Below are 15248 nucleotides of genomic sequence, written 5' to 3' on the forward strand. Positions count from 1 at the left end.
TGCCCAGCCCCACCTCACCGTGTACATCACACATGCTATGCTGGCTCACGATGCCTGTGTCATTCTCCTTGTCAGCCGGCCACTTGTAGACAAACAGAGATGTGTGGGAAGAGCCAGCATCCAGGACAATGCCATACTGGAGAGAGAAGAGTATGAGTAGGGGAGTTACTTCCAGGAGGTTCCTAGGGAATTCTCCCAGCTCACGAAGCTCTCAAACCCTGGAAACTCCTAGACCCCAAAATGGCCCTGGAAGAGAGAATGCCTCCCCTCCCCCCACTTTTATACACACACAGAGCCACACACACAAACACACACAAACATACACAGCCGCACCCCAGAATGGGACAGTTGGAAAACTGAGAAGTGTCATGGCCAGGAGTAGGGCCAGCAGTACTGAGGTGCAAGTGGCCCAGGGTTTCAGGTTCTGGCATGCCCTGGCAGGTTGCCTTGCTAGCTTAGAAGCAGTATACCCGCCTAGGACAGAGGATGAGGACAGCTAAGTTAGCATTCGCATGAGCCCAACTTCCATAGGCAACTGAGACGGGCTGGGGCTGGGGTATCCTTATGACTGAGGGCTCTGGAACCAGATGTTCTCCTTGATAACCACCTGGGAGCGATGAACTGGAGAAAAGCAGAGATGTGCTCCCATTCTATAGGTATTCAAGTGAACATATATATATATATATATATATATATATATATAGTAAAGATTAGCAGCTGGGGTGGTGTTGGAGAGAAGATCACACTTGAATACTATCACCTGCAAGCCACTTCCTTCCTTCCTTCTTCCGCTCTGCCCCAAAACTTTTGTAACATATTTTGTAACATACTTTGAAGATGAGAAATTGGAGGCCATCAGAGGAAGTGGGGCTATAGTTCCTGCTGTTCCTGGGGGACTCTAAGGAAAAAACACAGAATTCCCCCACAGTCTGTGTGTCCTCGGCTACACAGGCCACCAACTACCAAGAGCCAATGAGGGATTCAGAGAAAATGAAAGTGGCCTCTAACCCTATAGACCCTTTGGTCTGTAGACTCCTGAAGTCAAGGGCAAAGGACTGGGGCTGGGAGCATCTTTGACTCCCTCTCTTTCACGTGAAGAGAAAGGCAATAAAAATGATTGGGGTAATCTCCTTGAAACCATGGCAACAGACATGTTAAAAAAAACAGGCTTCCTCAACTGTTTTGTTGGTAATTCATAAAAAATTAACCAAATAAATTCAGTTTTTAAATACTGGCCGCTGTGAATATAGCCTTAGGTATCATCACCCATGGATGAGTACTCCCATTGTACAGATGGACAATGGGAGGCCCACTTGTGCCAAATATGCCATCAATCCCCAAGATCCCTCTCCCATATATTCTGTGCTCTATTGGGAGCCCTCCCTCCCCACAGAGGGAGGCAAAATAAGGTCCACCTGGAAGCCAAAGGAAGAAAGTTGAATGAATACATGAATCCCTCACCTGCTCTGGGAAGACCCTTTCTTCACTTCCCCTCTATATCTCCAAGCCCCAACTTTCCCTGATTCCTCTCTCAAAAAAAAAAAAAATCAGGAAATCCAGACCCTGGTCCAGCCAACTTCCAATTATCCAAGAGCTCCTGAGCCAGTTTGTGACCCATCCAAACACCACACACAGCATCCTGGAATCCTTCCCACTACACAGCCCAACACCTGAGTCACTTGGAAGACAGTGGGGTGAGGGGGAGAATCCAGTAAAGGGGTGAAGGTTAAGTTTGCAGAATCTAAAGATGAATCTGCTCTCCCTCCAACCCTACCCTTTAGAGCTACTCTCCAGCCAGTTTGGTGAAGAACTCACTCTTCTCTTTGGAGATCCTTTGGGTCCAATTAAAAAAAAACACATTGGGTCCAATGACATAAGAAAAAAAGGTTCCTATGAATGCCAAACTGACTTAGGCGATGTTGGCTTTAGCTAAAACTGTGATCATTCTCAGAGTTGGTCACAGCACTGCTCAGTTTGCTTTACAGGGAACCAAAAGTACCTGTTCATCCCACATTCAAACTCCAAGATGCTTAGGGGGTCTGATCACCTTCAACAAACTTCTTTTGAGATGAGGAACTGGGCTACCAAGCCATAATAACCCCCACACCCATTGTCAAAGAACTGGAGTGATTTTGACCATAGCCATGAGAGGGGCCAGGCTTCCCACTATGTTTACAGACATATACAGGACTCCATCATCTTTGTATGTATATGTGGGGGAACCCAAGGAAACTCCCAGAAGAAAACTTGGCAGCCAATTTGCTGTTTCAATCATTTCTACTCCTCCCGGAAGCGAAGACAGAAACAGGGAGGAGGGGAGCCCAGGCAGTCCTGCCCAGCCCTGTCTGTGTGTGGGAAGAACCTTGGTACCCGGCCTAAATGAGTCTTTCGAGGGTCTGGGGAGGTGAGAGTTGGGGAGGAACGGCCACAATCCCCACGAAAAGTCCTTCAATATGTAGCAGACTTGCATCTTGGGCCGGGACTCTTATGAGATCCCAGTGCCGTTTCCGACCTGGTGGGCTTGTGGGGGACCCCATTCCTCCGCTCTGCCCCCGCCGCCCAAAATTCCGCTCCGCTGGCTCATGCCAGTGCTTGTCTCATTGTCCAGAACCCTGAACGAACGCGGACCGCTCCTCCCCCGAGGCAGCTGCAGGACTGCGGCCCCAGAAGGCTAGAGGCCAGGACCGGGGACAGGTACCTTGTAGGCGGGAGGCTCCCGGACGTCCCTGGTGGGGATGCAGAGCAGCAGGAGGCCCACGAGGCCAGCCAAACAGAGCAGCAGAGGCAGCAGGACTGCTAGGACCTTCCCGGCCATGATCCCGCCCGCCTGCCTTCCCGCGGGTCGCGAGTAAGGGTTTGGCTAGGGGTGTTAGCTTCGCCTGGGTTGGGGAGCACAGTTTCAAGGCAGCTGTCTAGGCATGGGAGGGGGCGGAGCCCTGGTTCAGGAGGTGGGGCTAACTCAAACCATTGGACCAGATCCTTGGCTACTGGCCCCGCCTTCTCCCTGCCCCTCAACTCGTCCCTCCCCCCCAACCTCTATGGCGCGCAGGTGAAAAAGAACCTTCGTGGCTGAGTCACCCTGGAGCGTCCGGGCGGGACCTGAACTCTTCATCCCCCTTCCAGACCCCTCATCGCTTTCTCCACTCTGCCTCCTTTCCACATCATCCCACTAGTTCCCATACTTACAGTTTCTGCTACTTGACCCCAACGTCCTCCTTAACCTTCCTCCTTTCTGTTATCCTTCCCCTTCTTGCTTCCCTTCCATTACACTCTTTATCCTTATCTGCTTCCTATCCCAGGTCTGTTCATCTATTTTTAACCTTCCACTCATCCTTCTCCCTTTGGGGGGGGGGGGTGTGGAGGGAAGAGAAAGTTGTTTCAGATTGTGATTTCACTCATGTATGGAATTAAGTTTTATGAAAGCTGGCTGAATGGCAACTGAAGCAATTTACAGTTTTAAACAGTTGCCTGGAGGTTCTGTGTAGTCAAGTAACTTTCAAAGGGGTTAAAAGCCAATGTCCATCAGAGGTAGCATTTGAATCTAGATCTTCCTAACTTTGGGTCCAGCCCCCTATGTCTCATTTTATCCCTTTCCTATTCATTAACCCCTGGGGCAGCTAGATGGTACTGGGCCTGGAGTCAGTAAAACCTGAGTTCAAACATGGCTTTAGATACTTATTAGCTATGCGACGCTGGGCAAGTCACTTAACCTCTGTGTGCCTCAGTCCACTGGAGAAGTAAATGGCAAACCACTTCAGTATCTTCGCCAAGAAAACTCCATGCACAGTATGGTCCACAGGGTCACAAAGAGTCAGACACAACTGAACAATTCATTAACCTCCAATTTCCTGTCTCATCTCTTAGTTCTCTTAGTTCATAATTTCATAAATTTCATAAATCCCTCTTCCTGGAAACCCCCCACCCCAGGTTACTGCCCTACTCACAGGTGTCTCTGTCCTCTGAACTTCTTCAGTTTGAGTCATAAATTCTAGCACAGAATTATTCTGTTCCACCAACCTGCCAGTGAATTGCTAGGCTCCTCTAAGGCAGGGGACCTTATTCCTGTTTCTCTCATAACATACCTAGCCCACTATGCTTCTGGATACACATTCATGTTATTGAGTGATTTATCTTTGAAAGAACCCAAGGGAATAGTTAAATATGAAAAAGCAACAGAGGAGTCCACATCAAGGGTGGAAAATTGACAGGCTGGTTTTTTGGGGCGGGGGGTAAGGAGGGTAGAAAGGGGAAGGATGTTCCTCAGTTTTCACACAAAGCTGGTTGTCTGGAGTGTCCAGCATATAAGTTCCCAATGGAGATGAGGGCTGGTCTAGTTGACTACAATTCAGTAACTTTTTTTGATGTTTTGTGGATACCTTTTATTTTTATATCATAATCATTTAAAATTATTAATGCAACCTATATCAACTTACATGCTGTTTTGGGGTGGGGGGAGGGGAGAGATAGGGAAAAAAATTGGAACTCAAAATCTTGTGGAGGTGAATGTTGAAAGCTAAAAATAAATAAATAATTTTATTTTAAAAATTTATTAATGCATTTCAATTTAAAATCATTTATTTTTTCCAATATATTCTTCCCTTATACTTCTCAAGGCACCATTCCTCATAACAAAAAATGACAAAAACAAGCAGGAAAAAGTTAAAAACTAACTAACACACTAACCAAATGTAACATTAAATGTAGTGTTCCATTCCCATAGACCCTCACGTTGGCAAAGAAGGGAGGGAGTTGCATTCTCATATCTCTTGTTTGGGGCTTAATTTGATTATTACAATTTCACAACATTCAGTTTTGATATTCTATTGCTATTATTTCCATTTCTATTGTTGTCTTGTATATTGTTTTCCTGGTTCAGCTTAATATCAGTTCATATAGGTCTTCCCATGCTTCTCTGGCTGCATCATCTTCAAAATTTCTTACAGGTCAGTAGTATTCCATTAAAGTTATGTATCACAATTTGTTGAATCATTTTTCAATTGGTGGGCATCTGGTTTGGAGGCAATGGAGCTATGTGACTTGCCCAGGGTCACACAATCTCTCCTACTTTCTTCAATTACATCTATGCTACCTTACTACCCCATCCAGCAGGATACTAGACTGTGTGCAGAGACAAGCTCAACTTTTCTAGGATCTGCCATAGACATGGGCTCTCAGGCAGAGCCTGAGGTGCCTTGGATAAAAGACTTGACTTGTCCTTTTCAGGGCTTTTGATTGAGTCTGATCTGACGCCCCATCTCTAACCCCCAGAGGGGATCCCAAAGCAGAGCTAATCAATCAATTAATGAACATTCAGACCCAGTCCTTGCACTCAAGAGAGCTTACCTTCTACTGGGGACATACAGTAATACACATAAATACAAAAATACATAGAAAATAATTTCCAGAGTGGGGGCATTTATACCTGGAAAGGGATCATTAAAGGTTTCCTGTAGAAGGTAGTACCTGAACTGTGCTTTGATGCATTCTAAAAGGCAAAGGCAAGGAAGGGATATATTCTTGGCATGGAGAACTACCAGTGCAAAGGCATGGAGAGAAGACAGAATTTTATGTGTGAGGGAACCGCAATCAGGCCAATTTGACAGGAAGGGGAAATGTGTGAAGGGGAGACATTGCTGGGAAGATATGTGGGAGTCAGATTGTTGAGGGCTTTAGATACTAAGGTGAAGATTTTCTATTTTATGCTACAGGCAATTGAATTATGAGTATGATGATGTGTGTGGGTGAGAAGTGGATCATCCTAGGTAGAGGTAAAAGGGTCAAAGTGTTGAAGGAATGAAAGGCAGGGAGGTGGTAATGGGTATAACTTGTCCATTGCACAAAGGAGATCCATCTGATTAGTAGGATGGATGACTGACAGGCTTGGAAATAAGACTGAATTAGTAAGGTGAAGCCAAATCTTTAAGCTCCTTAAATGGTTAGCTGAGGAACGGGGAATTGGTATATCAGCATTCTAGATTCCTTCCCCAGTGGTCTCAAATAAACTAGAAGCTCTGAGAAGGCACAGACAAGTGTGTTTCATCACATATAGAGTCCAGTCCAGCATAGTATTAGCTCCAGGGTCCACCGTCATTGAATCTGGGAAAAACTCGTCTTACCTCCTGTAGTCTCTCCAGAACCATCCTGGCTCTGTCCCTAACAGGTTCCCCACTTTCTCCACTTTCCCACCACTTCTTCTCATCCCCTCTTATACTTAACAGTGTCCAAAGAGACAAGTGACTAATCTACTCTGATCAAAAAGTCCTTTCTGAGGAGGTTATCTTTCCTCTTTCCAGGTTACACCTGCATTTTGAATGGGTCCTCAGAAAACAATGTATACATCTATTGTTTCACCTATCAATTAGTCTCAGGATGCCAATAAGCAGGTAGATGATAAGTATGGTTTTGTGAGGGCAAACCTATGGGAAAGCATTTGGGAGGTAAATGGGACCTTATAGTCTTTCTGCTCCATCTACTTGCCAGGGTCTTTGGAGCTGGAAGGAGAGCAGGCAGGGGATTCAGAGACCAACCTACTGTCTCCCAATATTCAAGGAGTATGACAAATAAGCTTCGTTGATTTGTGTGAAATTTCCCCCCCCACCCCCATCCAACAGGACTTCAGTGGAGCAGTTTCACAGGCTAGTCTGTACAATAGAGTTAAAAAAAACCAAAACCAAAACCAACAGCAATCTGCAAGGATGCCTTTCGCTCCTTAGCCCTCTCCAAGGAAATTCATGTGTATCATTTGAATAGCCCATCTCCAGGGGCCCATTCCTTAATCCCTTTCATGCTTTCCTTCTGAAAAGCTTCTTCCCTTCCACTGCCCTTTGTTCCCAGGGTCAGAGGCGAAACTCCTTAGACTGAGGAGTAGAGAACTTGGGATCCAAATATCTTGAAATGGGAGAACCCTGCTGAACCCTTAAGGAGAGAACATCCTGAGAGGTGTCCACCAAGAATTCCAACTATGTTCCAGCAGTGGAAACCTCCAGGGATTCTGAAAGGGAGACTTGAGGTGGGGCATGGAGGGTGGGGGGGAGAAGTTGAGAGAAGGGATGTCTTTGATAAAGGGGAGAAAGCAACCCAGATCTTGGCTCTGGTCCCAGGACTGAGACAAGAAACAAGCTTGCATTGCCAAATCGGCTAATTCAGAGATAATAAAGGGTGGGATGGGTTGCCATGCCTCTGAGGGTCTGGAAGAATTAGCAAAGGCAGCTTTATTCTCTTCAATGTCTGCTGCCCTCTTCCGCCCTCTCTTCCTCTCCCCTTCCCAGAGCAGAAACTTTTCGGGAAGCCCTGCTTCCCTGAGCTCAGCGGGGGAGGTGGAGGACACAAGGTACCAGACCACTGGACATTACTGAACAGACCAGAGCTGTGCCAGATTCAATTTGTCCATTGAGTTCTCTCCCAGGCTGTCTCTTACAACTCTATCCCCCTTCCCCATCCCCACCCACTGCCACAAATCCTTTCTTCTGGAGTTGAAAGGGTCTATGGCCACAAGAAGGCAAAGGATTTCACCACATCAGATGGGCATCCAGGGAGACAAAGGCAGCCTGCAGTGCCCAAGGCTGAGGTCCCAGAGCATGACACCATGAGCCTGGGACATAAAAGTACAGAAGGATCCCATATGATCCCTGCCTGAGACAAAGGCAGGCACTATGTTCTCTTAAAAGTTTAAGGCATGTTTTCATCATTATTCATTGCTCTGATGGTCTGTCAGAGGCCAGAGTAAAACCATGGGTGGCCTGGTCCCAGAGAACTGTACCCCCACCCCAGGAACCAATGCTCTCATCCTAAGAGTTTTCCCACTTGCCCAATTCTCTGCTCCTCCCTCACATCCCAAGGTTGCCAGGGTTTAAATTCACGACTCAAGGAAGAACCAATCAATCAGCAAGCATTCATTAAGTGCCTGTTGTATTCTAGGCACTGGGTTGATGCTGGAGACAGAAAGACAGAAATAAGGTAATTCCTGCCCTAAATGAGCTTATATTATATGGAGAAGGTAAGCAAAATTAACACATAATAATTGTTTTTGGGGGAAAAGCAATAACAGAGGAAGGGATCAGAAAACATTTCATATCAAAGATAGTACTTGATCTGATTTTTGAAGTAAATGAGAGAATCTAAGGAGTGGAAGTGAAAAGGAAGGGTCTCTTAGGCATCAGAGAACAGCGATGCAGAGACACAGATAAGAGATGGAGTGTCATTGGGGAGCAACAGAAAGAAAGCAAGTTTGGTTGGATTGTAGAGTAAAGAGGAATAATTTATATGAAAGTAAAAAAAAATTCTTTCTATTCAGCTCTGGTCTTTTCATTAAGAATGGTTGAAAGTCCTCTATCTCATTGAATGAAGGGGAGTGATTTATAATAAAACTGGAAAGGTACGTTGGAGCTCAAGTCATGGTGAGTTTTAAATGCTAATCCTGGATTACATTTGATCTTGGAGGTAATAGAGAGCCGCTGGAGCTTTTATTGAGCAAGGAATTGATATGGTCAGACCATTGCTTCAGCAATATCAACTTTGCAGCTCTATACACAAAGTTGAAAAAAAAATACATCTACACACATAAACGGGTATACACACAGGATAATTAGTAATAAAATATAATCAAGCATTCTTTTTTTGAGGGGGGGATGGGAATGGTATGGACTATAACTACCATGAACTCTCAGAGAAGAAAGAGGTGGATCCTTAGAGCCCGAGGTAGTCAGGGAAGGCTTTAAAGAGGAGGTGGGCCTTGGTTTGGGCCTTGAATGACTAGAGAGGTAGGACTTAAAAGTCAAAAGGGAGAGGGGAGGGCACTGAAGAGTGTACAGTATAAGTGAAGTTTATTTTGGGAGGTCTTGTTTTCCCAAAACCCTTGGGGAGAAGGGTCATGCTGGGAAGGATATGTTTGAGTACTCTTGGCCTTGGATAGTAAGTACTTCAGGAGTTGGTGGGGAGCCCTGGGTGGTGGTGGGGGGGGCTGGGAGAGGACAAGCCAGGCCCCTCCTTTCACTCTGCCACTAATAGTTTGCCCTACAGACCCTCTATGGGATAAAGAGGGGCCCCTTGGATTCCTGTATCCTATAGGTTAAAACCAGATGGACCATATGTGCAACACATGCTTCCAGAGCCTGTTCGTTCTCTTTTTCCAGGGAAGGAAGAATTCTGGAAATGAGACACAGTGTAAAGAGGCTCTTATCCTGTTGGCAGAGTAGGAAAGAAAAGCCTGGGGGAGAAGAAGGAGGAGGAGAAATAAGGGGTTTCCTGGGGCCCCCTAATGAAAACAGCATGGGTTAGACTTTTTCTTGCCAAGAAAATGCTTTTCTCATCCAGGGTCACTAGACCCACAGCTCAGCACTACCTCCCCTTACCATTCCCTTTGCTGCAGCTAGGAAAACTCGAGGAACTGAGTACTGGATGGGGGGCAGCCTTGACTGTAGGAACAAACCACAGGCCCTTGTGCCAACTGCGCCCTTGGACTAACTGAGTCAGAGAATCTAAGATCCCTGGGTTAGCAATAACAACAACGACGATAACTCATCTCTTTAGGACTTGTCTTCACAATTTATAAAACACCATGATCGGCTTGACATACCTCTTTGGTAGATGTTATAATACAAATGAGTATGTGAAAGCTCAGAAATCCAAAATGATTTGGCCATGACCTCTACAATTAGCAAGATATTATAACCTCAGAAAACAGGAAGGCAACACTCCTCCTCGCGCAAGGACAAGTACCCTGGAAAGAATATTTCATGGCTTGTGGATCACCAACTCCTTGGGCTCCCTAGAGTCCTTTCCAGAACATTTTTCTTCACATCAGACCTCAGTCTCTGACTATGGGTTCTCTTGCCTGGTCCTTCCCAAAAGTGGAGAACCAACCACCCTGACCTGGTCTATGCCCTACCTGGGTGAACCTCCCAGAGGCCTCCTGGGATTCTTCTGTTCTTTCTTCCCTGAAATGACCAATCCTCTTTCACACTCTGGGTTTTCAGGGCCTGTGTCCAGTGCAGCTGGAATTATTCTCAAACCTCCTAGCTGCTTGCTGTTGTTCAGTCCTTTCAGTTGTATTTGACTCCTCGTGACCCCATTTGCAGTTTTCTTGGCAGAGATACTGAAGTGGTTTGTCATTTCCTCCTCCAGCTCATTTTACAGATGAGGAACTGAGGCAAACAGGTTTAAATGATTTGCCCAGGGTAACACAGCCAGTAAATGTCTGAAGCCAGATCTGAACTCAGGAAAAAATTTCCTGACTTCAGGCCCAGCACTCTATCCATTGTGCCACCTAACTGTCCTTCCTAGCTGATACTAGATATGAAAAAGAATTTGGTCCTTGATTCAAATTATCTCCACTTCCCTAGTAACCCATCTTTTTACCACCCAAGATCTCTCCTCATTACTCACATTTGATCCCATTAGAAAAAATTCTGCTTGGGTCCTCTCTAGAGTCTGTTTTAACAGCTCCATTTAGCCTTCCAATTCACTTCCTCTTAATTCAATTAATATTTATTAAGACTATCTCTCAGGGGCAGGTAGGTGGTACAGTGGATAGAGCACCAGCCATGGAGTCAGGAGGACTTGAGTTCAAAAATGGCCTCAGACACATAACACTTACTAGCTGTGTGACCCTGGGCAAGTCACTTAACCCCATTGCCTAACCAAAAAAAAAAAAACCAAACCAAACCAAAACCAAAACCAAAAACAAACAAACAAACAACAAAAAAAGACTATCTCTCCCTTCTATGTGTCCTTTCAATGAGTTTGGCATACTACACACTGACTGTGGAGGTCAGATCATTCTCAAGGCCTGAGGCAAGCTTGTGGGGAACCTGTAGCCTCGAGGCCACACCCCTGGCTTAGGACCTGGGGACAGCTATATGGAGGGATCTCTTTTCTGAACAACAGCCTCTTTCTGGCAGCCCACAAAGCTTTATCAGATTGTAGCTTTCCATTTTTGTTCTGTTCCTTCTTCCACAACATGATTAATGTAGAAATATGTTTGCCCATGCATAACCTATATCATATTGCTTGCCATCTTGGGGAGGGAGGATGAAACGGAGGGTGGAAGGGAGAAAAAATTTGAAACTCAAAATCTTATAAAAAAAATATTGAAGGGGGTGGGATGGAGCCATGATGGTGGAGATAAAACAAGCAATCACCTGAGCTCTTCCCCAAACCTGTCCAAACACCTTTAAATAATGCCATAAAATAATTCCTATAGTGGCAGAACCCACAAAAGGACAGGGTGAAATAATTTCCCGGCCAAAGACAACTTAGAAAGTCAGCAGGAAAAGTCTATCTAATGCGGCCAGAGTGAAGAACAGTCCAGTGCAGGCTGCACCAGTGCAGACCAGCCCCCAGCAAACTAGTAGCAGGCCTTGGGAGCCAATGAGTTAGCCGTAGAGGCAACTGCTTCTGAATCTCTCACCCCACAGACAATAAGGAGGTCAAACAACTGGTCAGAAGGAGATTACAGGTCTCTTTTTGCTAGCACTGGGGGTAGGACTCTGTTGCTGTGCCCATACTCGGATCTGGGTTGCAGTCCTGCGTGGGTAGTCCCAGGGTGAGGAGGAGCACTAACACACCAGAGCTTGTGGTCACAGTGGAGCAGAGGTCCTCATCACGGTTCCAGGGCAGAAAAGAGTGTTTGTGGTGACTCACAGACCAGATCACAGGCCAGGAGAGTAGTAAACACCTATCCTTAGATCATACCACCTTGGAAGAACTCAAAACTTACAGGTCCTAATACAGCTGCACAAAATCCTTGAAGCCTGGGACAGTGTGCTCCCTCTATCCTGGAAGCAAAGCCCCACTTTGACAAAGAGTTAAAAGTCAAGAAATAGACTGGAAAAATTAGCAAACAACAGAAAAAATTCTGACCATAGAAAGTTACTGTGGTGACAAGGAAGATCAAAACACACACTTAGAAAACAATAAAATCAAAGTTCCAATATCCAAAGCCTCCAAGAAAAATATGAATTGATCTTACACCATGGAAGAGTTCAAAAAGGATTTTGAAAATCAAGTAAGAGGCATAGAAGAAAAACTGGGAAGAGAAATGAGAGCAATGCAAGAAAATAATGAAAAAAGAGTCAGCAGTTTGGTAAAGGACACAAATACACACAAATACTGAAGAAAATAACACCTTAAAAAACAGAATAGATCAAATGGTAAAAGAGGTGTAAAAAGCCAATGAAGAGAAGAATGCCTTGAAAAGCAGAATTGGCCAAATGGAAAAAGAGGCACAAAAACTCACTGAAGAAGATAATCCCTTAAAAATTAGGATTGAGCAAATGGAAACTAATGACTTTATAAGAAATCAAAAAACAATAAAACAAAACCAAAAGAATGAAAAAAATAGAAGACAATGTGAAATATCTCATTGGAAAATCAACTGACCTGGAAAATAGATCCAGGAGAATTAATTTGAAAATTATTGGACTACCTGAAAGTCATGATCAAAAAAAGAGCCTAGATATCATCTTTCAAGAAATTATCAAGGAAAACTGCCCTGATATTCCAGAACCAGAGGGTAAAATAGAAATGGAAAGAATCTACTGATCACCTCCTGAGATTCCCAAATTAAAACTCCCAGGAATATTATAGCCAAATTTGAGAGCTCTCAGGTGAAGGAGAGAATATTGCAAGCAGTCAGAAAGAAACATTGAAAAAAAAAATTCAAAGAGCATGGAGCCACAGTCAAGATCACACAAGATTTAGCAGCTTCTATATTAAAGAACTGGAGGACTTAGAATACAATATTCCAGAAGGCAAAGGAGTTAGCATTACAACTAAAAATCACCTACCCAGCAAAACTGAGTATAAACCTTCAGGAAGAAAAATGTACATTCAATTAAATAGAAGACTTTCAAGTATTCTTGATTAAAAGACCAGAGCGGAATAGAAAATTTGACTTGTAAATATAAGACTCAAGAGAAGCATAAAAAAGATAAATAGGAAAGAGAAATCGTAAGGGACTTAATAAGGTTAAACTGTTTACATGCCTACATAGGAAGATGATACTGTAAATCATAAGGACTTTCTCATTATTAGGGCAGTTAGAAGGAGTATATATAGTCAGAGGCTATAAAATTAAGGGATGAAGAGGAATGCACTGGGAGAAAGGGAAAGGGAGGGCTAGAATGGGGTAAATTATCTCACATAAAAGAGTTAAGAAAAAGCTTTTACAGTGGAGAGAAAGATGGGGGAGGTGGGGGGGTGAGTGAACCTTACCCTCATCAGAATTGACTCAAAGAGGAAATAGCATACATACTCAATAGAGTATAGAAATCTATCTTACCCTATAGGAAAGTAGGAGGGGAAGGAGATAAGAGGACAGGGTGATTGAAAAGAGGGCAGATTGGGGGAGGTGGTAGTCAGAAGCAAAACACTTCTGAGAAAGGGCAGGGTGAAAGGAGAGAGAGAGCAGAATAAACAGGTGTGGGGGAGGGGAAATAGGATGGAGGGAAATACATTTAGCAATTGTAACTGTGAAAAAAAATTTGAAGCAAGTTTCTCTGATAAAGGCCTCATTTCTCAAATATGTAGAGAATTGAGTCAAATTTACAAAAATAAGAGTCATTCCCCAATTGATAAATGATCAAAAGATATTAGTTTTCAGATGAAGTAATCAAAGCTATCTACAGCCATATTTTTTAATTAATTTATTTTGATTTATCAATAATCACTTCCATATGCTTTTGAGTTTAAAATTTTTCTCCCCCTTCCTCCCCACCACCCTCCCCAAGATGGCACAGAATCTGATATAGGCTATACATTTACATTCATATTAAACGTATTTTCACGTATTTAGTGATATTGTAAGTAAAAATGAAAACCAATAGGAGGAACCATCAGAAAGAGGAAACAAAACTCAACAGAAGAGAAAAAAAAATAGCAGTTCGACTTCCATAGTTCTTTCTTTGGATGTGGGTAGCATTTTCCATCATGAGGCCTCTGAAGATGTCTTAGATCCTTGTATTGCCAGGAAGGGTTAAGTTTATCAATATTAGTCATCATACAATGTGGCTGTTATTGTGGACAATGTTCTCTTGGTTCTGCTCACTTCACTCAGCATCCATCTATAGCCATATTAAAAATGCTCTAACTCACTGTTGATTGGAGAAATGCAAATTAAAATAATACTAAAGTACTACTTCATACCTATTAAATTGGCTAATAGGACAGAAAAGGAAAATGACAAATGTTAGAGGAGATTTGGGAAAAAGTGAGACATTAATGCATTGCTGATGGAATTCTGAACTGATTCAACCATTCTGAAGATGAACTTGGAACTATAAAGGGCTTTAAACCATGCAAATACCCTTTGACCTAGCAATATCACTACTAGGTCTGTATCCCAAAAGAGATAAAAAACAAAAGGAAAAGGACCTATATGTACAAAAAAAATTTGTAGCAGTTCTTTTCTGGTGGCAAAGAATTGGAAATTGAGGGAATGCCCATCAATTGGGGAATGGCTGAACAAACTGTGCTATGTGATGGTGATGGAATACTATTGAGCTACAGGAAATGATGAGCAGGATGCTCTCAGAAAAACCTGGAAAGACTTCCATGAGCTGATGCAAAGTGAAATGTACTGTCTACAAAGTAACAGCAATATTGTAAGATGATCAGCTATGAGTGACTTAGCTATTCTCAGCAATACAATGATCCAAGACAACTTGGAAGGACTCTTGATGAAAAATGCTATCCATCCCTAGACAAAGAACTGACGGTATCTGAATACAGATTGAAGCCTATTTTTTTACTTTCTTTCTTTTTCTTAATTTTTTAGGGGAGGTATCTATGTTTTCTTTCACAACATGACAGATATGGAAATATGTTTTGTATGACTACATATGTATAGCCCATATCAAATTGCTTGCCTTCTCAATGGGGAGTAGGAGTGGGGAGGGAAGAAGGAAGAAGGAAGAGAATATGCTTTAAAAAACTTTAAAAACAAATGTTAAAAATTGTTTTTACATGCAATTGGGGGAAAATAAAATACTAAACAAAAAAAGAGAAAAATGAATGTTGAAAACTATCTTTACATGTAATTGGAAAAAACAAAATACTATTTACAAAAAACAATGCTTTATCAGAGATCATTTTCAAGTGACTTTTTCAACAACAGTGGATTTTTTTCTATATCACTGCTCAAGTCTCACCCCATTTTTTTCTAACAACAAGGATGGTGGCCTTTTGTCTCCCAAAGCTTCTACTGCTCCCTTCTAGTTTGGACTCTAGGCAACTCAAGGTCTCTTCCTCCT

General features: G+C 43.4%; 1 protein-coding gene across 2 annotated transcripts in view; it reads right to left on the reverse strand.

The window, feature by feature from the left end:
* Positions 1–10028, reverse strand: part of ENTPD2 (ectonucleoside triphosphate diphosphohydrolase 2) — a 32860-nt gene extending 22832 nt beyond the window's left edge. The window contains exons 1-2 of one of the 2 annotated variants that reach the window (XM_027849098.1): positions 9887–10028; positions 19–136 (exon numbers count right to left, since the gene is read on the reverse strand). In XM_027849098.1, the coding sequence (XP_027704899.1) occupies positions 19–34 (16 nt within the window). In that variant the 5' untranslated portion in view covers positions 35–136; positions 9887–10028. Of the gene's footprint in view, positions 1–18; positions 137–2698; positions 2926–9886 lie in introns of those variants that run through there. The other variant, XM_027849088.1, reaches the window with a different exon arrangement.
* Between the last annotated feature and the right edge of the window lie 5220 nt (positions 10029–15248).

The sequence above is a fragment of the Vombatus ursinus genome, unplaced genomic scaffold, assembly GCF_900497805.2.
Source record: "Vombatus ursinus unplaced genomic scaffold, bare-nosed wombat genome assembly UNPS02000580.1, whole genome shotgun sequence".
NCBI lineage: Eukaryota > Metazoa > Chordata > Mammalia > Diprotodontia > Vombatidae > Vombatus > Vombatus ursinus.